This window comes from Phyllosticta citribraziliensis, assembly GCF_038025025.1.
Source record: "Phyllosticta citribraziliensis strain CPC 17464 chromosome Unknown J3D65scaffold_10, whole genome shotgun sequence".
NCBI classification, from domain to species: domain Eukaryota; kingdom Fungi; phylum Ascomycota; class Dothideomycetes; order Botryosphaeriales; family Phyllostictaceae; genus Phyllosticta; species Phyllosticta citribraziliensis.
The window spans coordinates 569,411-595,424 of record NW_027117347.1 but is presented as its reverse complement, the minus strand read 5'-3'; the positions used below and the strand labels follow the sequence as shown (position 1 = coordinate 595,424).

General features: G+C 58.6%; 12 protein-coding genes across 12 annotated transcripts; 7 read left to right on the top strand and 5 right to left on the bottom strand.

Moving 5' to 3' along the window:
* Window positions 1–824: 824 nt before the first annotated feature.
* On the top strand, window positions 825–3,562 carry J3D65DRAFT_633840 (uncharacterized protein). Its single transcript, XM_066801165.1, has 4 exons — window positions 825–920; window positions 1,133–1,318; window positions 1,367–2,533; window positions 2,589–3,562. The coding sequence occupies exons 2-4, from the start codon at window positions 1,262–1,264 to the stop codon at window positions 3,171–3,173; spliced, it is 1,809 nt and encodes a 602-aa protein (XP_066652339.1). The 5' UTR covers window positions 825–920; window positions 1,133–1,261; the 3' UTR covers window positions 3,174–3,562.
* A 141-nt stretch (window positions 3,563–3,703) lies between these two features.
* J3D65DRAFT_633838 (Sas10/Utp3/C1D family-domain-containing protein) lies at window positions 3,704–5,155 on the top strand. The gene has a single exon (XM_066801164.1). The coding sequence runs from the start codon at window positions 3,725–3,727 to the stop codon at window positions 4,877–4,879; it is 1,155 nt and encodes a 384-aa protein (XP_066652338.1). The 5' UTR covers window positions 3,704–3,724; the 3' UTR covers window positions 4,880–5,155.
* Window positions 5,156–5,288: 133 nt separating this feature from the next.
* On the top strand, window positions 5,289–7,697 carry J3D65DRAFT_593789 (Glutamyl-tRNA amidotransferase subunit B, mitochondrial; the record flags this gene model as incomplete). The annotated part of the gene is made up of 4 exons (XM_066797815.1): window positions 5,289–5,856; window positions 5,931–6,547; window positions 6,649–6,878; window positions 6,975–7,697. The coding sequence occupies 4 exons, from the start codon at window positions 5,289–5,291 to the stop codon at window positions 7,402–7,404; spliced, it is 1,845 nt and encodes a 614-aa protein (XP_066652337.1). The 3' UTR covers window positions 7,405–7,697.
* Window positions 7,553–9,481, bottom strand: J3D65DRAFT_633834 (uncharacterized protein). The gene is made up of 4 exons (XM_066801163.1): window positions 9,173–9,481; window positions 9,011–9,111; window positions 8,269–8,946; window positions 7,553–8,135 (listed from the first exon to the last, which is right to left on the bottom strand). Exons 2-4 carry the CDS (start codon window positions 9,090–9,092, stop codon window positions 7,942–7,944), a joined length of 954 nt encoding a protein of 317 aa, XP_066652336.1. The 5' UTR covers window positions 9,093–9,111; window positions 9,173–9,481; the 3' UTR covers window positions 7,553–7,941.
* Window positions 9,482–10,093: 612 nt separating this feature from the next.
* J3D65DRAFT_660872 (MBOAT, membrane-bound O-acyltransferase family-domain-containing protein) lies at window positions 10,094–12,248 on the bottom strand (the record flags this gene model as incomplete). The annotated part of the gene is made up of 2 exons (XM_066802584.1): window positions 10,094–11,265; window positions 11,315–12,248. The coding sequence occupies 2 exons, from the start codon at window positions 12,246–12,248 to the stop codon at window positions 10,205–10,207; spliced, it is 1,995 nt and encodes a 664-aa protein (XP_066652335.1). The 3' UTR covers window positions 10,094–10,204.
* A 693-nt stretch (window positions 12,249–12,941) lies between these two features.
* J3D65DRAFT_633830 (vitamin-D-receptor interacting mediator subunit 4-domain-containing protein) lies at window positions 12,942–14,407 on the bottom strand. Its single transcript, XM_066801162.1, has one exon. The coding sequence runs from the start codon at window positions 14,256–14,258 to the stop codon at window positions 13,293–13,295; it is 966 nt and encodes a 321-aa protein (XP_066652334.1). The 5' UTR covers window positions 14,259–14,407; the 3' UTR covers window positions 12,942–13,292.
* A 939-nt stretch (window positions 14,408–15,346) lies between these two features.
* On the top strand, window positions 15,347–16,329 carry J3D65DRAFT_633825 (neuronal calcium sensor 1). The gene is made up of 2 exons (XM_066801161.1): window positions 15,347–15,904; window positions 15,957–16,329. The coding sequence occupies exons 1-2, from the start codon at window positions 15,635–15,637 to the stop codon at window positions 16,134–16,136; spliced, it is 450 nt and encodes a 149-aa protein (XP_066652333.1). The 5' UTR covers window positions 15,347–15,634; the 3' UTR covers window positions 16,137–16,329.
* A 61-nt stretch (window positions 16,330–16,390) lies between these two features.
* On the top strand, window positions 16,391–18,871 carry J3D65DRAFT_633823 (uncharacterized protein). The gene has a single exon (XM_066801160.1). It carries the CDS (start codon window positions 16,718–16,720, stop codon window positions 18,683–18,685), a length of 1,968 nt encoding a protein of 655 aa, XP_066652332.1. The 5' UTR covers window positions 16,391–16,717; the 3' UTR covers window positions 18,686–18,871.
* Window positions 18,872–19,091: 220 nt separating this feature from the next.
* Window positions 19,092–20,301, top strand: J3D65DRAFT_684379 (uncharacterized protein; the record flags this gene model as incomplete). Its single annotated transcript, XM_066803784.1, has 3 exons — window positions 19,092–19,308; window positions 19,411–19,807; window positions 20,166–20,301. Coding segments are annotated over 3 exons (741 nt in total), but the record flags the coding sequence as incomplete, so codon positions are not given.
* Window positions 20,302–20,695: 394 nt separating this feature from the next.
* Window positions 20,696–22,613, top strand: J3D65DRAFT_61565 (uncharacterized protein). Its single transcript, XM_066799353.1, has 2 exons — window positions 20,696–21,428; window positions 21,485–22,613. Exons 1-2 carry the CDS (start codon window positions 20,892–20,894, stop codon window positions 22,520–22,522), a joined length of 1,575 nt encoding a protein of 524 aa, XP_066652330.1. The 5' UTR covers window positions 20,696–20,891; the 3' UTR covers window positions 22,523–22,613.
* A 957-nt stretch (window positions 22,614–23,570) lies between these two features.
* Window positions 23,571–24,084, bottom strand: J3D65DRAFT_557854 (40S ribosomal protein eS28; the record flags this gene model as incomplete). The annotated part of the gene is made up of 4 exons (XM_066797333.1): window positions 23,571–23,632; window positions 23,763–23,796; window positions 23,869–23,918; window positions 24,024–24,084. The coding sequence occupies 4 exons, from the start codon at window positions 24,082–24,084 to the stop codon at window positions 23,571–23,573; spliced, it is 207 nt and encodes a 68-aa protein (XP_066652329.1).
* Window positions 24,085–24,250: 166 nt separating this feature from the next.
* J3D65DRAFT_633813 (GTP cyclohydrolase 1 type 2/Nif3) lies at window positions 24,251–25,934 on the bottom strand. The gene is made up of 6 exons (XM_066801159.1): window positions 25,739–25,934; window positions 25,648–25,691; window positions 25,462–25,587; window positions 25,318–25,406; window positions 25,037–25,263; window positions 24,251–24,987 (listed from the first exon to the last, which is right to left on the bottom strand). The coding sequence occupies exons 1-6, from the start codon at window positions 25,834–25,836 to the stop codon at window positions 24,429–24,431; spliced, it is 1,143 nt and encodes a 380-aa protein (XP_066652328.1). The 5' UTR covers window positions 25,837–25,934; the 3' UTR covers window positions 24,251–24,428.
* Window positions 25,935–26,014: the final 80 nt, after the last annotated feature.

Here is a 26,014-nt window from a genome sequence, read left to right as displayed (position 1 = left end):
GACGTGAGCAATTGAAGCGACATGATGTTGTCGAGGTCATGGATTAGAGCAGAGAAACGCAGCAGGTGTATGAGGTATGTGGCGAGACGCGTGGAGGAGGAGGAGGAGGAGCAGGAGCAGCAGCAGCAGCAGCAGCAGCAGGCAGGACGAGGAAAAAGGGAATGCATCCAACCACAAAGGGTCCCGACGCGAGATGCAGTGCGACGACTTGGCCCATCTTGGCCACGGGCATGCTTTATGAGTCTAGTGGTCGAGCCACGGGCAGGCTTACATGGTGTGATGGCGAGCGGGATTGAAGGTGCTTTCCTTCTCTGGCATGCCTGCCGTGCGGTGGTTGTTGTGTATGTACAGGTAGTATGTGGGTGGCGCCACGCTATTTTCTGCCACGATGACGGCACAAACGGGGCAGCTAGGGGGAGGCGCCGGCGGCGTTGACTGACCGAGAGAGGTGCGCCACAGTTGTTTTTTCTCCACCTCACCTTCTGTTGTCCCCTCTCCATGTTGCGTGCAACAGCCGAATGAGGCGGGCTGGAGTGCTGGCGATGCTTGGCCGGGCTGTCTTGAAGAAAGCTTGTCCCCTGCAGTGTTTACCGTCGACCCGTCTCGTGTCTCACAGCCACGGCAGTACATGGCACGATACGATGGCCACGACGACGACGACGACGACGGAGGAAGAGGAGAGGATAGTGACGCACAGCGCAGGTGCTGGGTCGGCCGGTGGTCGTGTCGCAAGTTTTGTCGGTGGTTGTTGTCATCCTTGCTGCAAATCGCGCAGAATGGTCTGACTTTGGTCGCGTGCAAGTGGCATTTTGCTAGGTTGCCTGCCTCTCTGCCTCCAGCGGAGTCAGCCAGCCAAGAAATGTCGACGCCCCGTCCTGTCTGCGCCTCACGGGCGGCATCCCACAATTTTCTCTACTCCGGTCCGTACCTATTGTATTGTGCTTGCTACCGTCCGTACTCCAAATCCCCAAGCGGCTTCAATTTCCCGCTGCAGGCACGCGTTAGCTGCTTCCCCCACGCACTCACTTGTTGTCGTCGACCTTCGTCTCACCAGCCACTGCTGATGCTCCCTCCTCTTCTTCAATCATCCGCCCGCTCGCTTTTGATCTACATCCCCCTCATTCTGCTCTAGTCTTGGCCCGCCTTGCCCTCTCGCTTGTGGGGCCGTTGCCTTCTTTAATCCTCCTACCTCCTCCCCGGCTCGCTGCTTTTTCCTTCCCTCTCTCTGTTTCATCTTTGTCCACAGCCGCCTTTGCTCAACATGCTGGTCACTGCTACTGGTCTCTCGGTCGAGATTTGGTCCATGATAGTGGAATATGTAAGTTGCATGCTCAATCAAAAGACCATTCGTTGACGCCGTCGCAAGGTTCTACGGCCAACGGACCTTCGAAATCTCTGTCTGGTCTGCAAACAGCTGCACCAGATTGCCGTGCGCAGCCTCTACCGCGACGTCATCCTCGACGTGGGCAGCACCGCAGACCTCAACCTGGGTGCCTTTTTGAACCCACGCAATGTTGGCCTGCAGCACATTCGCCGGCTGCACATTTATCTTGCCGACATCCAGGACAAGCGCAATCAGCTCCAACAGGCCCACTTTGCCGTTCGCATGATTCTCGAATTTCTGCCCGAAAACATCCTCGAGAGATTTTCGTGGCACCCATGGCAGCCCTTTTCCGCCGAAAACTTGCTCCTCTTGTACCGTCGCCAGCAGCGCATGACCTTCCTGGAGGGCATTTCGCTCGACAAGAACATCCTTGACCAACTCGAAGGCTCCAAGGACTTGGACCACATCGCCGAGAATGTGCGCGCCTTGGGCCTGTATCCCGACAGCAGAGACGTGCTGGACTTTTGCAACATCTTGATTCGCAAAAACTCGCGCGTCGACAAGCTCGTCATCAATGCCAGCTTCAATCCGACAGACTCGCTGTACTCGGCGCGCGAGTTCCACGATTCGAGCACCGGCCCTGGCCTCATCGCCACCAAGCTCTTCGGCCACATGTCCCCCTTTGAGGAGTGCAAGCCGTGGCCCCTTGCCGAGCTCACCCTGCAAAAAATCCACCTCAGGTACTCCGCCGAGACTTACTGCCGCGTAATAGACTTTTCGGCGCTGCGGAAGCTGGCCTTGTCCGACTGCCCCGGCGCGTGCACCTTGTTTGCCGAGCTTAGCAAGAGCAACAGGCTGCCGAGTCATCTCGACACGCTCGAGTTCAAGCACACGGATAACGCAGAGAGCGACGCTCTTCATGCGCTGGACAACTTTCTCTGCCTCGTCACAGGCCTCAAGCACATCAGGATTGACATTACCAATGTCGCCGAGTTGCCAGCTGCCGAGGGGATTATTAGGCATGGAAAGACGCTGAAGCAGCTCATTGTGCATGCAAATGGACCGGATCCGAAAGAGGAGGAACATGTGTACAGTGTGCCAGAGTTTGAGCGCATCTGCGCAGACTGTCCGTACTTGGAGCAGATTTCCGTTGGGTTCCCGGCAACCAGCATCGTCTCTGGAAAGAGCGAAAGCTATGCCGCGTTCGAGGTAAAGCACCTCTTCGAGTTGAGAGATACACAAGACTGACCAGATCTTTTAACAGACTGCTCTGTCAAACCTCCCTAACCTCATCACCCTCAACGTCACGACCTGGCCCAAGAACACCAATGGCTCCAGCGCTCTCCCCCGTCCTATCTACGCCATCCTGCTCAACAACGCCGCCCAATCCCTCCTCTCCTCCCACAAGCCTCTGGCAGCCCTCGATCCCTCCGAACCGCACTCGCGGTCGACCCCCCGCGTCCGCGTGCCCTCCCGACTCAACCTCATCGCCTTCGGCCCCACCGACGCACTCCACGCGTCGACGCCCTGTTCCCCACTCTCTGCGTCCACCAACTCGTCGCCGTTCGCCCACGGCACGCCTGCTTCGCTGTCTAGCTCGCCCGACGACGACGCGGACGACCGCCGCCGCTCGCTCTGGCAAGTCGTCTTCGTCAAGGGCACACAGGTCGGCCCTTTTGGCGAACAGGCGCCTCTGGCTGTACGCGTCAAGGGACGCTTGCGCCGCTACGTCGAGCCGCGCAGTGACGTGCTTGATTTCGGTCTTGCGCGTGCGAAGAAGATGCCCGGTGGTGAGGCGGGGGCCGCGAGGAACACTCTGCCGACCACCGGTGTCACGGTGAATTTCTGAGAGATCAGCTGTGCGGCTATAGTGAGGGACGTGGGGATGTTATTCAAGGGGACGAAAAAGCGCATGGCGTGGTAATTGGCGTTTGGTTTCGGCACCCGGGTCGAATCTTTCGATCTTTGTTTTCTCTCTTTCCTCTTCCTGCATTAGGCGTGGGGTTTGGCTTTCTGGTCGTTCGCGCTGATACCAGGCTAGGCTAGCGGGCGCTGAAGGACAGGCTTTGTTGAATGTAGGCTATGGCTGTTGGCGCAACACTGTGCTCATTTTGAACCTTGTGGAGTCTTTTGGGGGACGTTGAGGAAGCGGTCGATAGTTCTTCCTAGTCGATTATCTCGGAGCTGGACACGTTGTACTGAAGATCCTCAAAGCCAATACATGCATGTACCTGACTGTCCAACGGAATCGACGAATTTTCGTAGTGGTGATGGGATTGCCCGTTTAGGCAAGTCTGCGATAAGGCTGACTAAGTATCGATAAGGACGCGCCGCGAAAAAGTTGGCGGATTTTCAAGACGATCAACTCCAACTCAAAGCTGCAATCGCGCCACCAAGACAATGGCTGCAAAGACGGACAACTCGCTACCGGCTTTGCTATCGAATCTGACTACATCGCTAACCTCTGCCTCGGAAGCCGTCCCCGACCAGGATGCAGCACTCCCACCCAAAGACGGCATCTCTCTCCTCGACGTCAAGAACGAGCTCCTCCTCTCATACCTCCAGAACCTCGTATTCCTCATCCTCCTGAAGATCAAGAATGCGCCAGGCAACGAAAACCAGCGCGACGACATGACCGAAGGCGCGTCAGACCTGAACGACCAGGTCGTCAAGAAGCTCGTCGAGCTGCGCCTCTACCTCGAAAAGGGCGTGCGCCCGCTCGAAGCCAAACTCAAGTACCAAATCGACAAGGTCATTCGCGCGGCCGAGGACGCAGTGCGCCTTGAAGCACAAAAATCCGCAGCCGCACAAGCAAATGGGCGAGGCAAGGCCGGCAAAATGGGCGACGCGGGCAGCGACGAGTCGGAGGGGGTTTCAGAGGACGACGCATCCGAGTCTGGCTCCGACGACGAAGACGAAGATGGCCCAGACGTCGACGAGCTGGCCTATCGCCCCAATCCAGCTGCTTTTACGCGCCCGGCCGCGAGCGCCGCCGCCGACACGAAGAAGAAGGGCAAGGAGGAGCCGTCCGACGGCATCTACAGGCCGCCTCGCATCACGGCGACGACGATGCCCGAGGCGCACCGCGACCGCGACGACGGGCGCCGGGGCCCCATGAAGTCAGCCGCCATCGACGAGTTCATCGCCGACGAGCTGTCGGCGGCGCCCGTGGCCGAGCCCAGCATCGGCAGCACCATCGTGTCGGGCGGTCGGCGCGTCAAGTCGCAGCGCGAGCGCGACGAGGAGGCCGAGCGCCGCACGTACGAGGAGACCAACATGGTGCGGCTGCCGACGGAGAGCAAGAAGGACCGCGCCAAGAAGGGCAAGCGCGACCAGCGCGGCGGCTTTGGCGGCGAGGAGTGGCGCGACTTGGGCGCTGGCTTGCATCGCATCGACCGCTTGACGGCCAAGAAGAGCGGCAAGTCTGGCGCTGCGGGCGCGTTGGACAGGAGTCGCAAGCGGGCTGTCGATGATGGGCCGAGGGGTGATGGCGCGGGGGCGGAGGCTGGAGCCATGTTTGCGAAGAGGAGAAAGACGCTCAAGAAGAGGATGTAGGGGCCTCAGAGTTGGGATAAGTTGCATGGCATGGAGTTTGGTTTTCGGGCTTCTGGGCATGGAAAAGGAGAGGTTTTCTGTTGATATCCGGAAAGTGAGCATCGAATTTATATCTGAGCTCTGAAAAGCATTGTCATGTTTGAGGGGTTCAAAAGGCCCAGTTCAAGTGTCTTGCTTTAGCATTATCTCCAGGCGAAAGGAGCAGATTTGTCACTGAGATTTCGTTTTCTTCATCTATACGTAGTGATTGATTGCAGTCTCTACATGTCACGCAACATTCAATGGCTGGGATTTCCAACGAAATAGTTCCATTGTCCTTCACGTTGTGGTGTTGTATGTAAAAAGTAGTTGCCGCAGACCGAGCCCGCATTCACCTCCGCGGAGCAGCTAGCTCTTCCGTATTGCAAACATGCACTCTCCTCGACTGCGGAGCTCGCTGGCGCTCCCGCTTCGACCCTCACGATACGTATGCGCATCATGCCTCCAATCTCGAATCCGGCCAAATCGACCGTTCCAATTCGTGCCTCAATTGCAAGCTCGCAGCCTACACGCAAATCCTCAACACCATGAAGAGCTATCATTCCGAGCACAGCAGAAAGAGGAGGCCAAACGACGTCGAGCCGAGACGGGGTCCAAGAGCTCCAAGGGCAAGTCGTCATCGTCAGCATCGCCGCTCGACGCGCGGCTGGACAAGTGGGAATTGACGGTGGGCATCGAAATCCACGCCGAGCTCAACACGGCGCGGAAGCTCTTCTCGCCCGCGGCGACGTCGTCCAGCGCGGCGCCCAACTCGCACGTCGCCCCGTTCGACGTGGCGTTCCCCGGCACGCAGCCGCAGTTCCAGCAGGCGACGCTGGTGCCGGCGCTGCGCGCGGCGCTGGCCATGGGCTGCCGCGTCCAGCGCAAGAGCAGCTTCGACCGCAAGCACTACTTTTACCAGGACCAGCCGGCGGGCTACCAGATCACGCAGTACTATGGTAGTAGCGGCCTCCCAAGCAATGTGCAGACGTCGTCGACGACGGCAAGATCGGCTCGTTGACAAGCATGGCAGAGCCCTTTGCGCGCGACGGCGCCATCACGCTGTACGACTACGACGGCATCGCGCCCGAGGACGGGCGGGCCATCACGATCGGCATCAAGCAGGTACAGATGGAGCAGGATACGGCCAAGACGCTGGCGCAGCCGCCCGCCACGTCGCTGCTCGACTTCAACCGCGTGTCGCACCCGCTCGTCGAGATCATCACGCTGCCCCAGATCCACCACCCGGCCACGGCCGCCGCCTGCGTGCGCAAGATCCAGGCCGTGCTCAAGTCGGTCAACGCCGTGACCGCCGGCATGGAGGCTGGCGGCTTGCGCGCCGACGTCAACGTCTCTGTCAGACGCAGAGGCGGCGATGCCGGCGATGCGCCGCATTCGTACTATGGTGTTGCGGGCTTGGGCCAGCGGACGGAGATCAAGAACCTCAACACGTTCAAGGCCGTTGAGGAGGCGATTCGCGCCGAGATGGCGCGGCAGATTGACGTGCTCGAGGCTGGCGGCAAGATCGAGGGCGAGACGCGAGCGTGGACGACGGGCGGCACCGAGACGCGCAAGCTGCGCGGCAAGGAGGGCGAGGTCGACTACCGCTACATGCCAGATCCAGACCTGGGGCCCGTCATCATCGGCGACGTGAGTACCCCTACCTACCCTCGAGAGAGAGCAGCGGAAGCAGGAGCTGCGCCGCGGCGAAAGAAAACACCAGCTAACCTCTACGCCATGCGCACACACAGGATCTCTTACAGCACCTGGCATCCACGCTCCCCGAGCTGCCCGATCAGACGCTGCACAAGCTCGTCCACGACCCGCAGTACGGCCTGACGATCAAGGACGCCAAGACGCTGCTGGCGTTTGACGGCGGCGACCGACTCGACTACTATTTCGACGTCGTGCGCCAGATGCGCGAGCAGACGACGGCGGAAGAGCAGAAGACGCTGAAGCTGGGTAGGGTCGCGGGAAACTGGTATGTTGCGTTGCGTTGCGTCAAACACCTACCTTACCCCCTTACCCCTTCCCCCCTTCCCCACAAAAACACTTCTCTGACCACAAGCACCAACAGGATCATCATGGAACTAGGCACCCTCCTCACCACCTCCGGCACCCCCTTCACGCCCCACCTCCTCCCACCCCCCTCCTCCCTCGCCCGCCTCCTCCTGCTCCTCCTCCGCCGCCGCATCACGACCGCCTCGGCCAAGCTGGCCCTCTCGACGCTCTTCTTCGGCGACAACGCCGCCCGCGACGTCGACCGCCTCGTCGCCGAGCACAACCTGCTCCTGCGCCCCATGTCGCGCGCCGAGTACGTCGACCTCGCCGCCGCCGTGCTGGCCGAGCGGCCGCAGCTCGTCGATGAGATTCGCGCTGGGAGGAGCGCCAAGGTTATGTGGTTTGTGGGCCAGATGATGAGGAGGGGCGAGGAGGGGAGGGTGGAGGCTGAGAGGGCGAAGGCGGTTTTGGAGGAGTTGATTGCGGGTAAGGAGGAGAGGGAGTGATGGAGGTTGGTAGGTAGATGGCTAGATAATACGGCTAGGGGAAGTTGGGAGATGCTGTCCGGCGTCCCATCCATCTGTCCTGAATGCGAGCCTCGTTGTCGTGGGTTGTTGTGGCACACAGCAGCGACAAAATGGAACACTTGCTCCATCACGTTTCAAGATACCCAGGCTACGAGCAAGTCGGACGCATGATCTCAGAGAACAACAGTCAGATGGGGCATGTATGCGAGCCATGTCTTTTGCTCTTCCTGAAGCCATTCCTGACAGACCAAGGCTTACCACTTGAAGCTGGGTTGGGAGCGGGAGTGTGGTATTTCGTAGCATCGATATGCTGATCTCAGCGGTGACGCTCTGCCTTCCCTCTACGACCTACCTGACCTACACGACGAACTCCAGACAACGTCTCATCTCATCCCTCACCTTAGCGCGCGGCTAGCAAACAGAGCTTTGCCATCTCCCCAACCCGCATGCATCTGCACCTCATCCTCGTTGACCTCCTTCACGCATTGATTGATTGACTCCGTCTCGTCAAGCCGCTCAATACGTGCCCGGGAAGCCGGACAAGCGGCCGCCGTCCGACACCTGGACGCTGCCGTTCAGATACGATCCGCCCTTGCCGACCATGTACAGGATGAGGCCGGCGATGTCGTCGAAGCCGCCCTTCTTGCCGAGCGGCACTTGGCTCGAGATGATCTCGGCGTCCGACTCGCCCGTCATGGCCGAGGGGTAGACTAGCGGTGGTCGAGTCAGCATGGTTGGTTTCAGGGCGGGAGGGAGGGGTGGTTCTTCGCCAAGGGGTAAGGGGGCAAAAGACAGCCGGACAGGGGGGTGGATATTCCGACAAAAGAGATTGGGCACGCTTACTTCCCGGCGCTATCACGTTGCTCCTGACGCCCCACGGCACGAGCAGCGTCGCCAGAATCTTGCCCAGATGCACCGCCGCCGCCTTGCTGGCGCTGTACGCCACGCCGGCCGTGATGCCGCGGTTGAAGCCGGCGATGCTGGCCGTGGTGATGATCTGGCTGGAGCGGTGATCCGACAGCTCGACGCCGGCCTCCTTCTGCGCCCTGGCCGCGTCGCGCTTGCGCACCTGGTCGGGCGCCAGCTTGGCCGTCGACCAGCCGCGACGCTCGTTGCCGCGGGCCAGCAGCGGCAGGAACGACGCGCTGGCGGCGACGACGCTGGACGCGTTGGTGACGAGCGTCGAGTTGAAGTCGTTGTCGACATCGTCCGACAGGCCCGTCAGCAGTGCGTCGCGCAGCTGCTCGATGCTCTGCGCGTCGAGCGCCGCGCGGTTCGACGGTCCGATGCGCCCGCTGTTGTTGACCAGCACGTCCAGGTACCCGACGTCGGCTTCGATGCGCGCCACGGCTTCCTTGATGGATGCCAGCGCCGTGATGTCGCACGTCAGCGGGATGATGGTCTTGCCGGATGGGTCGAGCGATTTGGCGGCGGATTCGAGGACGTTGAGCCGCCGGCCGAGGATGTAGACTTTGCTGGCGCCCGTCTTGTACACGGCGGCTGTCATGGCAAGGCCGATACCTGAGGGGTCGTTAGTGGGGGCTTTCAAGAGGACTACTGAGGGGGGTAGCAAGAGGGGGCTTACCAGTGCCACCGCCGGTGATGGCGACGACCAGGTCTTTGGCCGAGAAGATTGTCGAGGGGTCGACTGGCGTGGCGGCATCCATTGTTGCGATGTATTCGGCGCTGAGGGCTGATCAGTATCACATCCTCTTAACCACAAAGTCAATTGGCACTGGCGGCTTACGAGAAGAAAAGGCGGGTTCTCGTTGCTCACGGGGAAGAATTGAATTGAGAGAGGGACGGTGTAGAGGCAAGACGGAGCAAGAGCTTGTCAGAGGTAGGGTAAGGTAGGTAGCTGACAAAAAAGACACGAGAGGGAGAAGGTCAGCGAAGGAGGAGTAGGTAAGGCAAGTAGCAGCGTGGTTGGTCAACCCAAACCCCAGTTTCGAATCGTCTCATCCTCTCGTCTCGTCCCCCGCCGCGCCCATATCACCTCTTCGACCCGTGCCGCTTTGCCCGTCCGCCTGCCGCCATGCCGCCTGGAATTACATCATCGCCGCTTGCATTAGTAATTCCCAGCACCACACCGCCTGCAAGCTCTTTGGTCTGTGTGGCCGTCGTCAATTCCTGCCACATCATGTCTACAATTGCAGTAAATCGATCGCGCGACCTTGTCCACTGACGAAAGTTTGCCAAACAGGTGTGAGGTCAATCGAAAACATCACAATGAGGGGTTTATCTGTGGACCCTGATGAACGTGCAGCTCCTTATCAGCTTATCGACTAGCTCCCCGCACCGCGGTTTTCGGTGCAGTGAGCGGTCAGAGAGTGATGGGAGAGGCGATTGGATTGAGAGCATACAGATTGACGAAGCAGAAACAAGGTGCTGAAGGGTAGGAAGTGGGGTATCCATAAAGGTGGAGGCATTTGTTCATTTAGAAAAGGCGATGGAAGGTATAAAGCCTGACCTTTTTGTTTTCCCCCTCCCTCCACATGGTCCCTCCTCAGTTGGCGCCGAAAACGTTGTAGACCAATGCAATAAACAGCGCGGGTGCTACCGTGCCGGATTGGCGGGGAGCATTCGTCATCCAATGTGCTGGACCTGAGAATATTCATAGCCCTTACGCGATAAAACAGGCTCATCACTCTTTGAGTCTGGTTGCAGTCGGAGAAGAAAATTACATGTTGAAGAAGCTGGCAACTAAAGTACTCCAGGCCAAGGCAAGAAAATGCAAACAATCCTCAATAACAAGGTTCAAGAGAATTACGGCCACTCCTCAAACGATGAGGTACAGGCTGGTCAAGAGACTGGGGCCGACAAACAAACCAATCCAGAAGAGGACGTTGCCCAACAACGCCCTCCCCTTCAGCAGGCGCGTGCGACTCAGGGTGACGAGCGGGATCTGCGACAGCTGCAGCGCAAAGAGATAGCCCCGGACCTTCTTAAAAAGACACAGCATGACGAGCTCGTGGACGAGCGCCGACAGCAGAAACGTGACAAACGTCGCCGAGCCCTTGCTGAGATGCCACGACGAAATGGACGAGTGGTAGACGTGGCGCAGGAGGAAGACGTGGACGGGGCGGTTCCAGTTACGCGCGTACTGATCCCACGACGTCGAGTTCCACCAGTCGCCGTAGAAGCCGCGGTCCGCGAAGCGCGACAGCTCCGCCAGCACGTTGAGCGCGCACTCCCAGATGACGTACCACGCCAGCAGCTGCTCCAGCAGCATCGGGAACATCATGTCGCTGACGATCCAGGGGAACTCGCGCGCCCGCTCCAGCAGCGGCATGCCCGCCTCCTTCATGCGCAGCGTCTCTGTCACCGGCGGGTAGATGTACGCTTGCGAGATGACCATCATCACCCAGATGACGCCAAACGTTGCCGTCGTCTTCTCCGCCACGTACCACCAGTTGATCTTCTCTTGCCGCGGGTACTCGAGCTCGTACACCAGCGTCGGTAGCACCGTCCAGTCGGCAAAGTTGGCCAGCGTGAGGTTGTTGGGGTACGCGCTCTCATCCTTGGTAGCCTTGCCCCGGAGTTCGGTTTGCAGACTCTCAATCTCGTCTTCGATTACTCTGGTGAAAGCCTCGAGCTGCTCCGCATCCAACGCCTCTCCCGACGCAATGGCGGCGGCGATGGAGGAAACGGCCGACTTTTCCTGCAGCAAGTTGGTTGATGCTTTGGAGGTTGAGGAGCGTCGCCGGCGGCGGAGGTCTGATTGGGCTGGCTTCTCGACCGACGATGTGACGGGACTATCAAAATCACCAGCGGGCGCCTTGTCTTTGAGCTCACGTAGTTTTCCTTCCAGGAGCTGCTTGCGCCGGTAAATCTGCGACACTGGACAGCGTCAGCGGCTGGGCATCAAACAATGGAGCCTAGAACTTACAGTAGCCATTGTAAAATGTATAACTGTGCTGCTTCATGAGGAAAACCATGCAATGCAAGACTAAGAAAATGGTGTGCGTCCAGGGCCATTCACGATAGACTGTCCAGTAGAGGGTAATGGCGAGGAAAGATAATTGCCAGGCGTGCTCTATCAAATAGCCCGACCTCTCCCAGCTCAAGTATCCCTTGAGAATGAGCTTGTGCAGAAACAACCCGAAGACGGTGACTGCAACCATGACGCCGTCTGTTGCCAAAAGTACGGCAACGTCTCGCTCGAACATCATTTTCCATATCTCGTTGGCGCCAAATACGGTGCCGTAGGTTCTCCAATTCCTCGCGGCAATGCGAATCAAAAGAAGCGCCATGGCCAGCCAGAAGAGAGTGAAGAAGCCCCGAAAAGTTGAGTCATGACTGTGTGAGTTTTGACGGTCAAAAGTAGAAAACTGGCGGGTGAAGACCAGATCCCGAAAGCGAGCGCGACTGGATGCCTTGGCCGAAGAGTCGTTGCTTGAGTTCTCCCTCTCGATGCCTCTCCGCAGCAGACGACGGATTTCTGGGTCGTCGGCGGTCAAAATGTATCCTCCCTTCTTTTGTGTACGCTCTAAATTGACGAGTACGCTCCTCCGGCGATTGTGTGATGACGAAGCATCGTCGAGCGAGGGCGGACGTACGTCGTCGTAGGTTCTATGGTGTGGGCTGTCGCCTCCACTGACAGAGCCAGCGCTGCTGCCAGTGGTGACCTGGCCGGGAGTGGAGTGGCCATTGGGTTGGGGGCGGCCTTGGGCGAAGGCGGAGGCATCGTCTCGGAGGTCGTCATAGTCTTCGGTGTCTGAGGGATCCTGAGGCAAGGGAGGAGTGTCCGAGGGCGCAGTCGACGGACGTAGGGCTGGGCGCGTGGCAAAGACAGAGGCTTGGGAGGAAGTTTGGGGCGTCATGCTGTGTTGCGCTCACAACAGCCAGGCGACTGGACGATGGGAGGCTGTAGTTATCATTTTTCGAGTCTCGGAGGCTGGCGGACCTCTGGCAACCAAGGAAGCGGCGGGAGGCCGGTACGGGAATGACGTAAGACGGTTAGGGCCCGGCGGCTGTACAGTAGGCTGCTACTCAATGGTGTGAAAATGGATGGGAGCACTCCATTCCGTTGAGACGACCGCCTTGGACGATGCTGCTGCTCGCCGACGCTACTCAGGTCGGCTCCAGCCAGCCCCGGAAACACTTTTCGGCATGGTGTTTTGCTTTTGTTTACTCGGCTGCGCGCTCCCCGAGGCTGACGGCCAGGCCAGGACATGACTCGTTCAAGGTCCCTTGTGACAACAAAATTCGTCCGTGATGGTGGATGCTTTCGACCTGACCTGACCTGACCTGACCTGACCGCTGTCTGCTCAAGCTTAAAGCGCCCCTGGCCCGACGTGGCCGTTTCTTTAGCCGCATATTATACCTTATTGCGCGAAACTACTAAACCCTTAGCGCCGCATCTACCAGTGAGGCTCTCGCTGGCGCCTCCGCCGCTTGGTACCCATATCTGGAACGCCGTATTCGAGTTCCTCGCCATCCGTTCCGACAGCTCCTCGTGACGCTGTTTCTTCAGAAGCCGGGGCCGCGGACCAACCATGTGGCTTCTGTTCCACGACCACAGCCAACAGAGTTCCATAGGCCACACGTGCGGTGCAGCCTTGTTGGACTCCTTTCCCGGGCAATCCATGTCGGGCTGGCCGAATGTTCATGCCGACTCGTCCGCCATGCGCAATCTCCGCTCTGGCCTGTGACGGGATGCGGACGGTGCTCGGTTGAGGTCGAAAGGCCCGGTCTGCTGCCTTGACAATCACCAGGCTATGGCGAGGCTATAAAATCTCGACTTTTCAGATTTCGAAGGGCAGGGCAGCGTTGGGCCGCTTTCAGGCGGGTCACGCGCTGGATTGGTGGAGCTGGTTTAAGCCGAAGCCGCACATGCGTGAAGCACGGCGCCGCTCGCGGTGAAATCAGTAGAGGTCCAATCCTCCAAAAACCGCAGGCTGCTCTCCTTGAGCCTCCCCTCTGTTGGGTGCAGAAGGCTGAGATTCTCTCCTGCGCTGTTCAGCCTCGGCCTTTCGCTTTTCCTCTTCGTTGCGACGCTCCTCTTCTTCCTCGGCGGCCTTTTTCGCCCGCTCCTCCTGCTCTTCGACCGAGAGAACAGCGGTCGGATCCTTGCCTTGCTCCACCATGGTTTGTATCTGACCCAACGCGCCAAGCTTGATCTTGTCGTCAGTGGGCCATGGCACAAACTGGAGGTTGCTCAGACCTGCCAGCCAGGCCTTTTGTTCCTGGCTGAGGGCGGCCATGGTCTTGGATTCTGCGTCGGCTGCGCCACTTTGTGGCTGGGGCTGAGGGTCGTTGCCACCACCGTTGGTCATGTTGACATCAGTATCGGGCTTTTCTTCAGGACGCGGGATTTGGTCCAGCGAGGGCGGAGGCTTGATGCCCGGCGGGGCAGTGAATTTCCCAATGTGCTTTGCGTAGGAAAGCAGCTCATCGGTGCTGACATGGCGGGCGGAGGGGCTGGCAGTGGTGATGGGCAGGGCGACGAGCTCTTTGCGGGTTTCGGCAAGGGTGCCTAGGGTGGATTTGATTTGCGCGTCGAGGGTGTCTGCAGCGTGGCGCAAGGACAACATGCGGCGATAGTTGGCCTGGTGGATGGCGACTATTTGGAGGGGTGAGCGAAAAACAGGCAGGATACGAGACAGGCGGGCAGACGCACGTTGCTCCAGACCACGACTGAGGTCCTCGTCGGCAGCGACCAGATCAAGGACGGCGGACTGCGAGGGGTTGTAGGAGGCGATGGAGTCGATGAGGGTGTTGAGGGCGGACTCGACGCGCTGGAAGCGAGCGTCGAGCAGGGCATCCATCGTAGGCGTACGGGGGGTTGTTGTTTGGACGTTTACCGGGACAAGGAATTGAGGCGCCTCCATCGGCCGGAAGGGACTGAGGTGCCCGTGGCCAAGGAAGGACCTGAACGCGTGTTGGCACGTGATGGCCTGGGCGGGCGGAGCCGGAGCTCCGCTCGACGTGGGCGTGGACTTGGCTAGACCTGGACCTGGACCTGGACCTGGACCTGGACCTGGCCGTAGAAAGGTTAAGGAGCATAAATCAGCCCAAATGTGCACCTACGCCCTAGGGCCATGCTGTACCTTACGCGTCCTGACGAAGGACCTGAGCGCCGTGACTTGTGCCCGGCAACTCCGAGACCCATGGAGCGAGCGAATAGTCGCTTGTAGAAAAAAGAATCGAGGACAGCACAGTGAGAGGTGCGGTGGTACCTTGACGTAGCCAAGCAACTGCTGCGCCTCCGCCTCCGCCTCGCGCGCTCGCTCTCAACCAAGTCCACCACCGCACCGCACCGCTCCGGCACGCTGACTTTCCCCGGCTCTTGCACCATCCATCCTCTCACCTACCACCCTACCTTACCTACCCACCTCACCTCTCAGCCGCCCGCCCTTGACCAACACACGACACGCCACGCTACAACACGCACGACACGTCCACCGCCATACTCGCACCCTCGTCCGCATTGTTCCTCCCCCGTCTCCCCACTTCTCTCTCCCTCCACGCCGTCTTTGCGACAGCTTCCACCGCTCCACCACTCCACCGACTCGGTCATCATGGGTAAATCGTAAGTTGCCCCTCCTTTCTTTCCCCCAAACTACCCTCTTGGAACATTCGCGCGCCCTCCCGAACCGCCTGGCAGGCGCCCCTGATTACGCGACAATGTTGCTTGCGCCGAATCTGCAGTCACTGCCCGCGGTCCTGGCGGGGAAGCCGCTGTGCTCTCTCGACGAGCCAAACGCCCCACGCCAAAAGCGACAGCAGCCCTGGCCGCCTCGTCACAAACCATGGTCGATCCCAGCAACTCTGATCGCTCCCGGCGTCGCCACAGCCTCTCGCTCCACAATGTCGACGGTGCCACTGTTCCGCTGCTACAGCTTGCAAACACCCATATCAACGTCGGAAGAACGCGCGGCGAGGAGGTGCCTAAGCCGGGCTCCGACGGCTACGACTCGTATGCCTCGCGGCGCAAACTCGCCCTGGAAACCGCTGCAAACGAGAGGCGGCGCGAATTGTTCTCCAGAACCTCGGTTCAAGACTTGACGATTCAAGGGCACGGGCTAACTGTTGAATCTCGCAGCCAGAGCAAGCTCACCCAGCAGGAGCTTAGCGACCTGCAAAAGGCAACCCACTTCGACAAGAAGGAGCTACAGCAGTGGTACAAGGGTATGGCCCCAAGATTCCCTCTGGTGACGGCCGCTGACAGGCGCTCGCAGGTTTCCTCAAGGACTGCCCGTCGGGCATGCTGACCAAGGAGGAGTTCCAAAAAATCTACCGGCAATTCTTCCCCTTTGGTGATCCGTCGTCCTTTGCAGATTATGTCTTCAACGTCTTCGATGCCGACAAGTCAGGCTCCATCGACTTCAAGGAATTCATTTGCGCCCTGAGCGTCACGAGCAGAGGGAAGATGGAAGACAAGTTAGATTGGGCCTTCCAGCTGTACGACATCGACGGCGACGGCAAGATCAGCTACGACGAGATGCTCGCAATCGTCGAGGCGATATATAAAATGGTTAGTTGGTCCAAAGACTGCCGTCACGGCGCACTGCTCACTGGGTCTGTAGGTCGGCTCCATGGTCAAGCTTCCCGAAGACGAGGATACTCCCGAGAAGCGAGTGCGCAAGATATTCCGAATGATGGACAAGGACGAAAACGGCAGCCTGGACATGGCCGAGTTCAAGGAAGGATCCAAGAGGGACGAGACAATTGTTTCGGCGCTATCGCTTTACGACGGGCTGGTGTAGGCGCGCGAGCGGCGGCTTCTGAAGTTTTTCTTTCAGTCTTCATGATATCATGCACGGTTTTCCCTAAGCATCCACCGGGGAGGTATGTAGTCTTGGTTGCGAAAGAGGGTTGGATGACAGAGGTCCGAAGAAGACCTGCTGAGCATACGACACGAATACATGGCGCAGTGAATACACAAGCTCAATTGTTGAAGATGCATACTGTGACTGCAATGGAATGGCTGTGTTGTGGTTTGGGGATTGACGGGGCCTCGCCATGATGACGACGCGGCAGGGAACAGCGAGCCCCATCCCGGCAATGATCCGACTTGGGACAGCTTTCTTCTCCATCACCTTTCCTCGCGCTGCACCTGCAACCTCTCGACTCACAACAACAACACCTGCACTCTCGCCGTCGCCCTGATTACCTGCTTCGGACCGCTGCACAACTCATTCCCCTTCCTCGGACGCTCGACCCTCCTCCGTCCTCAGAGTCGCCCGCGGACTCAACTCGAAGCCGAGCGCGCGGCGACTCCGACCATTCGCCGCCAGCTGCTGCGCAGCGACATTCACCCCGACCCGTTGCCCGCAAACCGTCGGCCATGCGCCTCAGCGACCGTTGCTCGTACGGAGCACTCTTGTCCCTCATTGTCGCCTTTGGACCCTCCCCGGCTAATTCATACTATCTGCCTGGAGTCCTCCCAACCTCGTACAAAGAGGGAGACAAGGTCCCGCTCCACGTCAACCACCTCACTCCGGCCAACTCGCCAAGTGACCCTCAAGTACGGTCCGTCTTCTCGTTCGACTACTACCACCAAGCCTTCCACTTCTGCCAACCAAGCGGCGGTGCCAAGCAACTCTCCGAATCGCTTGGGAGCATCCTGTTTGGCGACAGGATACAAACGTCTCCGTATGAGCTGCATATGAGGAAGAATGAGACATGCAAAGCAGTATGCCGCGAACAGACATATGAGCCTCGAGACGCCAAGTTTGTCAACCAGAGGATAGAGCAGAATTACAACCTGAATTGGTTGATAGACGGGCTTCCTGCTGGCCAGCTAAAACACGACCCCAACGATGGCACCAATTTCTACAGTCCAGGCTTCGCACTGGGAGCAGTCAGGGATGACAAGCCAGTCTTGAACAACCACTACGACATTCTCATCGACTACCACCAAGCTGGGCCGAACCAATACCGCGTAGTTGGCATCCTGGTTGAGCCGCGCTCTCTTTCGGGCTCAAAATACATTAATGAGGAGGAGGCAGAGTGCGGAGATGATTCGGCACCCATTGTACTGTCCGAGACTGGCGATACCAATGTGCTGTTCACGTACAGTGTCTATTGGAGGCCCTCCGCTACGCCATTCGCAACGCGTTGGGACAAATATCTTCACGTTTACGACCCAAAGATCCACTGGTTCTCCCTCGTCAACTCGGCCGTAATCGTGGTATTCTTGGTCACCATGGTCACGACAATCCTGATTCGCACGCTGAGGAAAGACATTGCGAGGTACAACCGCCTAGAGCAGTTTGCTTTGGAGGACCTTTCAGGGACCAGCTTGGCAGACGAGGGTGTTCAAGAAGACTCGGGCTGGAAGCTGGTACATGGAGATGTCTTTAGGCCTCCAAAGAACCCGCTGGCTCTCGCAGTGCTCATTGGCAACGGCGCCCAATTGTTCATGATGGCGGGCTTCACCATTGCCTTTGCCATGCTTGGCTTTCTTTCGCCGTCCAACCGTGGAGCCCTGGGAACGGTCATGCTGCTGCTCTATACTCTGTTCGGGTTCGTCGGCGGATATGCGTCGTCGCGAGTATACAAGTTCTTCCACGGCGAAAAATGGAAGCAGTGTTTCGTATACACTCCAGTGGCTCTCCCGGCTGTGGTCTTTGGCACTTTCTTCATGCTCAACCTGTTTGTTTGGGCGCGACAGGCCAGCGGTGCTGTGCCATTTGGCACCATGATTGCCCTCGTGTGCATTTGGTTCCTCATCAGCGTACCGCTCTCGCTCGTGGGGTCTTGGGTCGGATTCAAGCACCAGACGTTGGACACGCCAGTGCGCACCAACCAGATTCCGCGACAGATTCCCCCTACTTCTGGGTACCTGCGACCGCTTCCTAGCATGTTGCTGGTGGGCGTACTTCCCTTTGGAGCCATCTTCGTCGAGCTCTACTTCATCATGAACAGCATCTGGTTCAGCAAGGTGTACTACATGTTCGGGTTTCTTTTTGTCTGCTACGGGCTAATGATCATCACCTGCGCGGCCGTCACGGTATTGATGATATATTTCCTTTTGTGTGCCGAAAACTACCACTGGCAATGGAGGGCCTTTTGCACGGCTGGCGCAAGCGCGGCGTACGTGTTTGCGTATGCACTTTTGTACTGGGTCAAGGCGCTCAGCTTTGGGAGCTGGACGAGCGGGGTGCTGTACCTGGGATACAGCGCTCTGATCAGCATTCTCTTCTTTGTGCTCACAGGTAAGTCTTGTCCCGACAGAGGAATGCCGAGTTGCTCGACTAACGCGTTTCGACAGGTGCCATTGGTTTCTTCGCATCATGGTTGTTTGTACTGAAGATTTACGGGTCGATCAAGGTTGACTGAGGAGGTGCGGTGATTGTACATAGGAGAAGGGTAGAAATTGATAGCATGCAGCAGTCGAAAGACGACCAAACGCTGGTGATGCGGCCGTTGTTCTGGACGCAGGGATCAGATCAGACCTATGCACAGTGCCTGAGGAGTGTGCGGTGGCATGTGGGGATGACGTCAGGCACCAACGATCCTGGCTGCCCTGGGAGCTCACGTCTTCCCCGTCGCAAGGTGAAGTGAACCCGGGAGCCGCAGCGCGTCAGCTGCAACTTCAAAGCACGCAACCATCTTTACTTTGACTTCACCTCGTCGCCGTCCAAGATGGATAACCCAGGTACGGCAGCCATCTGGCTGGCTCGATCATGGTCGACCGCATCCGCTGACGTCCGCCGCCAGAACAAGAGATATCGCAGGTCATTCATCTGCTGACCCAGTCGCCGCCGTCGGTACAAGGCGAGACGATTGACAAGTATTTCACGCCCAATGCCACATTTACGCATCCATTTTGTCGGACTGGCAGGTTCAAGAACAGCCGCCTGCTGATCCATGGAATCTACCGCTGGTACAAAATCATGAGCCCGCGCGTCGACATATCCATCAATTCCGTCGGTGAGTGCTATGCTGCCATCCCGTGTGACTTCCTTCCTTGTACCTGCCTGCCTACCTGTCGGACCGACCATTCCGCAGTTGGAAGCTCACTTTCTGGTGCAGCATTCGACAAGCAGAACCTCATCCTCTACGTGCACCTCTCGCAAATCTTCCGCATCTGGGTCATTCCGTTCCACTATGCACCCGTGTCGCTCGTCACAGTGCTGCAACTCGAGCGCCGTTCGCCGCACGAAGGGGCAGCGGGGGATGCGAGCAGCACGCGGAGCACCAGCAGCACCAATGGCGGCAGCCGTCAAGGGAGCTCCGCCGCCGGCGACGGCAAGTACTACATCGCCAGCCAAAACGACCTCTACCAGACGACCGAGTTTCCGCGGTTCGTCTTCCCGCCGGCTTTCCTCATCGTCTGGTTCTGGCAGCTTTTTGCGACCGTCTTTTGCAATGTCGCCGCGCTCGTGTTGACGCCTGTGACGTGGGCTGAAGAGCGCTTGTGGCGGGAGGGGTGGTTGACGGGCGGGACCGAGGTCAAGGAGACGGCGTCGGCGAGGATTGAAAAGACATATCTTTGATGCAGTGCATCAAGGTCGACCTCAAGGCGGCGCCTCACACTCGGTTCGGTTCTGGAAGAGCTCGCGAAAACAACTGAGGGTGGTGGTTGCGGCCAGGCTGGTCCAGACGGAGCTCGAGACGAGGCAATATCGGGCAACCACAACCACAGACGACTAGGGGTGGTGGTTTTGGTTACTCGATCAAAACATGACGAGAGGACGAGCAGGCAGCGCGGAGATGGTTGAGACAGGTGCAGTAGCTCGAACGGGACAAGATGAACCTTGATGGAGCGGCCGAGCATGTGGCGGGAGAAGATCGCAGGGAATGTCAGGGCGCAAATCGGATTTCAACGTGGCCGGGTCGGCGTGTGGTCGGCAACCTTCATCGGTCAAACAAGGGTCGTCGATAAGGCGCCGCCCATACATTTCTCTCGAGTAATCCGGCCGCCTTGCCGACTACTTTTTTCTCCTTCTCGCCCATTGACGACCCAGCAGGATGCGACGGCAACAATGCTTCCAACCGTCCGTCTCGTTGTCAAGGCCTGGCCGCACGCGGTCTTTGTGCCGCGCAGCCGTCGACTCGTCCACGTTCCTCGGGCGCCGGTCGGTCCCGTCCCAACTTGTGGACATGCGCGCGCTGGCTAGCCCTTTTGCCCAGTTCCAAAATTGGCCCTGCCTGCTCTGATAAGAACCCACAGACTACCCGTACCCCGGACACTGCTTATTTCTCGTCTGATTTCCTTTTGGCTTTCTCTGCCGGCGCTGCTGTGCTACTCTCGCTCTCTGTCCTTTTATCACTTTCCCCCCGGTCCTTATCTCTTGTCTTCAATCCTCCTAATCCCTCCTCCTTATCTCTTCCGTGCGGGGGACCTCCAAGTTTCCCCCAGTGCTGGCTTGTAGATCATAGTCCAGAATTACCCTTGATTTTTCCCTTTTCAGCCGCGTGCTCTGACTTGCTGTGCTGTTTCTGGCCTCCACAACCCACAAGCAACACCTTCAGCGCGCCTCGTCTTCGACACACGGCACCCAACCCCCCCAATGGCGCCGCACGCAACAGAAGATGCCGCTACCTCTCCGGCCCAGACAACAGCGGTGCCTCCCATCACCGTGGTTGCGTCCTCGCGCGCCGTCGTCTCCGGCCGCCTTACCGAAGCCACGATAGTCATCTCGACCATCACGGGCAAGGTCACGTCCATCTTCCACTCGGTGCTGCCGCGCTCCGACTTTCCGGCCGGCACGCCGTACGTCGACTACTCGCCCAAGATCCTGCTGCCCGGCCTCGTCGACGCCCACGTCCATCTCAACGAGCCCGGCCGCACGGAATGGGAGGGCTTTTGGACGGGCACCCAGGCGGCGGCCTTTGGCGGCGTCACCACTGTCATTGATATGCCGCTCAATGCCATTCCGCCCACGACTACCGTGGAGAATCTGGACATCAAGGTCGAGGCCGCCCAGGGCAAGTGTTGGGTCGACGTCGGCTTCTACGGCGGCATCATTCCTGGCAACGACAAGGAGCTGAAGGCGCTGGTCAAGGCCGGCGTCAGGGGGTTCAAGGGGTTCATGATCGAAAGCGGCGTACGTAGACCCCCCGTCATAGCCGGCGCTGTCTTTGTCGTACTGACACCAAGCAGGTCGAAGAATTCCCGGCCGTCTCGTCCGACGACATCAAAAAGGTGCTGGCCGAGCTGGCCGACGAGCCGACGACGGTCATGTTCCACGCCGAGATGATCCCGCCCATCACGGCGTCGGTGGGCGACGACGTGTCGTTCGCGGCGCCGCCGCTCAAGCCGTCGGGCCCGCTCACCACGTACCAGACGTTCCTCGACTCGCGGCCGCCGTCGTTCGAGACGTACGCCATCGCCGAGATCCTGAGCCTGGCGCCGCTGGCGCCGCAGCTGGACCTGCACATTGTGCACCTGTCGGCCGTGCAGGCGATTCCGCTGCTGCGCGAGGCGCGCGCCCGCGGCGTCAACGTCACGGCTGAGACGTGCTTCCACTACCTGTCGTTGGCGGCCGAGGCCGTCAAGGAGGGCGACACGCGCCACAAGTGCTGCCCGCCCATCCGCGAGCAGTGCAACCAGGACGGCCTGTGGGAGGAGCTGTTGCGCCCCGACGACAGCGTCATCAAGACGATTGTCAGCGACCACTCGCCGTGCACGCCCAACCTGAAGCTGCTGCCGGCCACGCTGTCAGACGGCGGCATCGCCGCGCCGCACAGCAACGACGGCGGCGCCGGCGACTTCTTCGCGGCCTGGGGCGGCGTCAGCAGCGTCGGGCTGGGGCTCAGCATCCTGTGGACGGAGGGGTCGCAGCGCCGCGGCGGCGGCGGCGGCGGCGGCGGCGCCATGTCCATCGAAGACGTGGTGCGGTGGTGCTGCCGCAACACGGCGCGGCAGGTCGGGCTGGAGCACGTCAAGGGCGACCTGGCCGTGGGCTTCGACGGCGACATTGCCGTCTTCGACGACGCCGCCACCTTCGTCGTCGAGCCGCGCACCATGCTGTTCCGCAACAAGTGCAGCCCCTACGAGAACAAGACGCTGCGCGGCGTCGTCACCGACACGTGGCTGCGTGGCCGCCGCATCCACTCGCGGACCGACGGCTTCTTGGAGAAGTCGGGCCCGTCGGGGAGGGTGCTGTTGGAGCCGCGCAGGCCGAGGCTGGAGGCGTAGTCAGTCAGCTTGGAGTACGGTAGAGAGACAGATGTGTTGATGACTTCTTCTTTCCTGTTGCGCACCAGCGGCTGTTTGAGCAACGTCTTTTTTTATTTCTTTCTCTGTTTTTTCAGGGCGACGGCGTTATGACGAGACAAGAGCTGAGAGTTTTCGCGAAGATTGTTACGAGTTTGGCCTGTTTATGATTTGGCACTAGATTGCTTGGCTTTTGGGCGAGATGTTCCGGTACTCCCCCCTTTATGTTGGCGACGACGGGAAGGCTGGAGGGTGTTTCTCGCTTGCCTGTTTAGTGAGCCTGTATAGAGTGAATAAATCAAGAACACATTCAATGAGGTTGGGCTTTGACGAGTGACACGTATTGGGAAGGGGGGGCATTGGTTGCTCGCGTCCGGGCTGTTCAGTAGCACAGGAGTCGGTCATGCCGTGAAGCGGGAAAAGCGTCTGCTCGGCAGTTGTCAACTAGTCGCAAGAATGAAGGGAGGCGCAAGTCGAGTCCGGGCTGGCCTAGGGGCGGGCGTAACAGTTGGAGTGGATGCAGAGCGGTGGGTGTTCAATTCGCTTTTCTTGACATCGCGATTCTCTGCCGCGATTCACCGTTGTTGCGCAGAGCGAATAATCCGGGAAGAGGAGACACGGAAGGCTTTCGTTTTGTTTGTCTTTTTTGTTCCATTGCAACCCTCCTAGTATATCCACCAGCAGCCCACCACCACTACCGCATCGCTCAGCTCACGCGTTCCGCACGTACGCACGCATGCACCGACCTCTCGTGGGTCACGATTGTTGTTGATGCCGAGCGGTGCAGCCTCGTAGTAGTAGTAGCGTATGTAGGTAGCGAATCCAGAAAAGAGCCCAACACACGTTCGTTTGGAAAGTCGTCTGCGTTTCTCTCTTTCCGCTGCGGCGGCTGTTGTCTCCATTTGCGCGCGTGACACAGTTCCCGAGCCTTTTTTTTGTTTAAGAACCGATGATTGCCCCCATGGCTGCCCCCCTTCTCCGAGAAACACGACAGGAAAACAAGCCCTCCAACAGCTGCTGCTGCTGCTGCTTAGCGCAGCCTCCTGGCCTCGCGCTCGGACTCCAGAAGGCAGAGGATGTCGTTCTCGCGGACTGTTTTCGAACGGCGTCTGCGTTAGTCTTCTTGTTCGGTATGTATCGTGGTTTCGATTTGGCTTTTTTTTCTTCTTTGGGTCTTCTCTTCCTCATCGTGCGTTGCGGCGGGGGAAGGGTTGTTGCTCACCAGGGCCCTTGACGTTGCGGATGATGCTACGGGTCTGGAGGAGTGGCTCTGTCAGTTTTGCGGCTTGCGTAGGTGTCTCCCTCTCAGAGGGAGGGTCGCTACTCACAGTGTCGTCCATGAACTCGACGCGGACCTGGGTGACACCACCGCGGGAGCCTGAAAAATCGCAGCATCAGCCGTCCGTCCGTCTATCGACTCGAGACACCAGCCGCGGCGCCTCATTGTGCGCCGCGTCCTGTCCGAGTGGGCGCTTCTTCTTACCAGTGCGGCCCAGCACGCGGGTAACCTTGACAAGCTTGACGGGAACCTTGGCGGAGTCCATTTTTGATATGCGCTTCTTGAATGAGCTGGGAGGGAGACGTCGAAGGGTTCGTTTTGGGTCGGGGTCGGGCGTTGGTCGTCGGCTGCGGGCGCTGGTGTGGGCGGATTTCGACGATTTTTGCGGGTTGGCTTCGGGAGTGTATCGGCGCGATAGGTTCGATAAGCGAGCCAGACTGACTACCACTCCGGGACCTGACTTGGACTTTGTCTCTTGTTCCACCACTAAATGCACAATCATCTTTGCAAATCACTTTTGATTTAACCCTTTAGCACGTCTTGGAAGCTTGGAGCTCGGTTTCTACAACTTGGGGCCTTCGTCGCAAGTACCTCCTCGACAAGGGGCTCCTACTGCTCTTGGGCTATCACAATGCCGTAGGGGTCTCTATCTCTTTCGCTGACCTCGACAGCCGCAAAGTCATCTTCAAGCGCCGCCAGCGTCAAGCTGTCGAGATCTCCTCTACCCTTCTCCTCGCTCCTGAGATACTCCCACTCCTCTACGACCTGTGTCAAGAGCTGCTGCTTGAGCACATTGTGCAGGAAGCCTCTCTCCGTGTTGGAGTGGAAGAGCGTGATGACAACTTGACCCTTCTCCGTAGCAGCAAGGGCTTCGTGGTGCGAAAGCTCTCCAGTGAAGAGCAAATCGACGTCGAGCCCAGAGAACAGCGACCCACCGCTGCCTGCGCAGATGCCGACGCTGGAGATAGTCAAGTCCTCAAGGCTGCTGCCCTGCGGAATCGCAATCGTGAAAGCCTTGGGGTTACCCATGCCTCTACTGATGCGGTCGATGATCCATGTGAGCAGTTGGGGAGTCTCATAACGCACAACTCGGCCCATTCCAGCCCCTTCAACACCTGGCACATTGGTCACGGGTGTGATGGCTTCACGCGTGTGCGGTGTGGTAGCGCTGCAAACCGTTAGTCTAGATCGCATTGAAGTGGGAGGAAAATACTGACAGAGTGAGGTCGCCGACTTGGGACAAGCTTCGCTGAGAAGGGTGATGTCTCAGCTGGTAGTAAGGACGCTCGCCAACGAAGGGATCATTCAAGTCTGTCAAAGGAGTCGTGGCCTGCGACTGCTTGGATGAGCTAGCAGACTCTGCTGGAGTTCCAGTCACAATGTCTGCAAGCCAATCACCGAGTCCGCCAGGTGCGGCATCGACCGCGGTGTGGGGACAGTAGACCTAGATTGATTTTTAAGTCTTTGCTTCATGAGTATAGAGACAAATTCTGCGTACACTGATTCCTTCGGCAGCGAGCCTGAGCAAAGATTGTTGCTGGGTGTTGGCAAGAGTCAGGGACTTGAGGCCTCTGAAAATGATTGGATCTGCGCTTAGGACCTGTCAGGTGGCTTCTTTTTGGTAGTTTGGAGTAAGACTGACGGTAGGCCACGACGATCGAGTCCTGGCGCTCAATGGCTTCATCGGCAACAGCCTTGGTCAGGTCGACGGTGAGGAGAACCGAATTGTTTTTGCGAATTTTCGGGTTGAATGGCGCTTCCAGGAGCACTAGATTGATGAATCGTTAGAGGGTCCAACAAACTCGAGCTTGCTGGTATTCAAGCTTACGTCCAGTGTTGTCCCAACTCTTATCCGCCAAAGCCTCCGGATAGCTGCCCAGCGTCAGCATGAATTTGACGCAAGTCGGAACAGAACTTACAGCTTGCGCATGGCATGGACGACAGCCCGCGAAAAGGGCGCAGAGGTGACGGTTGAGCTCATGCTGAAGGAACGTCGTAGCAATCCAGCCGGCAGCATGTCAAAGTTGAGGAAGAAGACACGACTGAACGTCGAACTGACACCCGCCGCCTCTCAGCAGTTCAAATCTTATCGATAGATTGTCGATGCGCGCAGGGATACCTCGGAAGAGAGCGCTCACGTCATCCCTCTCCCGCTCCAACGCTCCCGTCACGCCGACCAAGATCTGATTTTGCCC

What these genes read in the sequence shown, in the direction of transcription:
- J3D65DRAFT_633840 (XM_066801165.1), top strand. Translation starts at nt 1,262, where the DNA reads ATGCTGGTCACTGCTACTGGTCTCTCGGTCGAGATTTGGTCCATGATA. An exon ending in GGTCCATGATAGTGGAATAT is followed by an intron (nt 1,319 to 1,366) that starts GTAAGTTGCATG and finishes CGCCGTCGCAAG; the next exon opens with GTTCTACGGCCAACGGACCT. An exon ending in AAAGCTATGCCGCGTTCGAG is followed by an intron (nt 2,534 to 2,588) that starts GTAAAGCACCTC and finishes ATCTTTTAACAG; the next exon opens with ACTGCTCTGTCAAACCTCCC.
- J3D65DRAFT_633838 (XM_066801164.1), top strand. Translation starts at nt 3,725, where the DNA reads ATGGCTGCAAAGACGGACAACTCGCTACCGGCTTTGCTATCGAATCTG.
- J3D65DRAFT_633834 (XM_066801163.1), bottom strand. Translation starts at nt 9,092, where the DNA reads ATGGATGCCGCCACGCCAGTCGACCCCTCGACAATCTTCTCGGCCAAA. An exon ending in CATCACCGGCGGTGGCACTG is followed by an intron (nt 8,947 to 9,010) that starts GTAAGCCCCCTC and finishes ACGACCCCTCAG; the next exon opens with GTATCGGCCTTGCCATGACA. An exon ending in CAACGTGATAGCGCCGGGAA is followed by an intron (nt 8,136 to 8,268) that starts GTAAGCGTGCCC and finishes GACCACCGCTAG; the next exon opens with TCTACCCCTCGGCCATGACG.
- J3D65DRAFT_633830 (XM_066801162.1), bottom strand. Translation starts at nt 14,258, where the DNA reads ATGGAGGCGCCTCAATTCCTTGTCCCGGTAAACGTCCAAACAACAACC.
- J3D65DRAFT_633825 (XM_066801161.1), top strand. Translation starts at nt 15,635, where the DNA reads ATGCTGACCAAGGAGGAGTTCCAAAAAATCTACCGGCAATTCTTCCCC. An exon ending in TCGAGGCGATATATAAAATG is followed by an intron (nt 15,905 to 15,956) that starts GTTAGTTGGTCC and finishes CTGGGTCTGTAG; the next exon opens with GTCGGCTCCATGGTCAAGCT.
- J3D65DRAFT_633823 (XM_066801160.1), top strand. Translation starts at nt 16,718, where the DNA reads ATGCGCCTCAGCGACCGTTGCTCGTACGGAGCACTCTTGTCCCTCATT.
- J3D65DRAFT_61565 (XM_066799353.1), top strand. Translation starts at nt 20,892, where the DNA reads ATGGCGCCGCACGCAACAGAAGATGCCGCTACCTCTCCGGCCCAGACA. An exon ending in GGTTCATGATCGAAAGCGGC is followed by an intron (nt 21,429 to 21,484) that starts GTACGTAGACCC and finishes GACACCAAGCAG; the next exon opens with GTCGAAGAATTCCCGGCCGT.
- J3D65DRAFT_633813 (XM_066801159.1), bottom strand. Translation starts at nt 25,836, where the DNA reads ATGCTGCCGGCTGGATTGCTACGACGTTCCTTCAGCATGAGCTCAACC. An exon ending in GTCCATGCCATGCGCAAGCT is followed by an intron (nt 25,692 to 25,738) that starts GTAAGTTCTGTT and finishes GACGCTGGGCAG; the next exon opens with CTATCCGGAGGCTTTGGCGG. An exon ending in TCGCTGCCGAAGGAATCAGT is followed by an intron (nt 25,264 to 25,317) that starts GTACGCAGAATT and finishes AAATCAATCTAG; the next exon opens with GTCTACTGTCCCCACACCGC.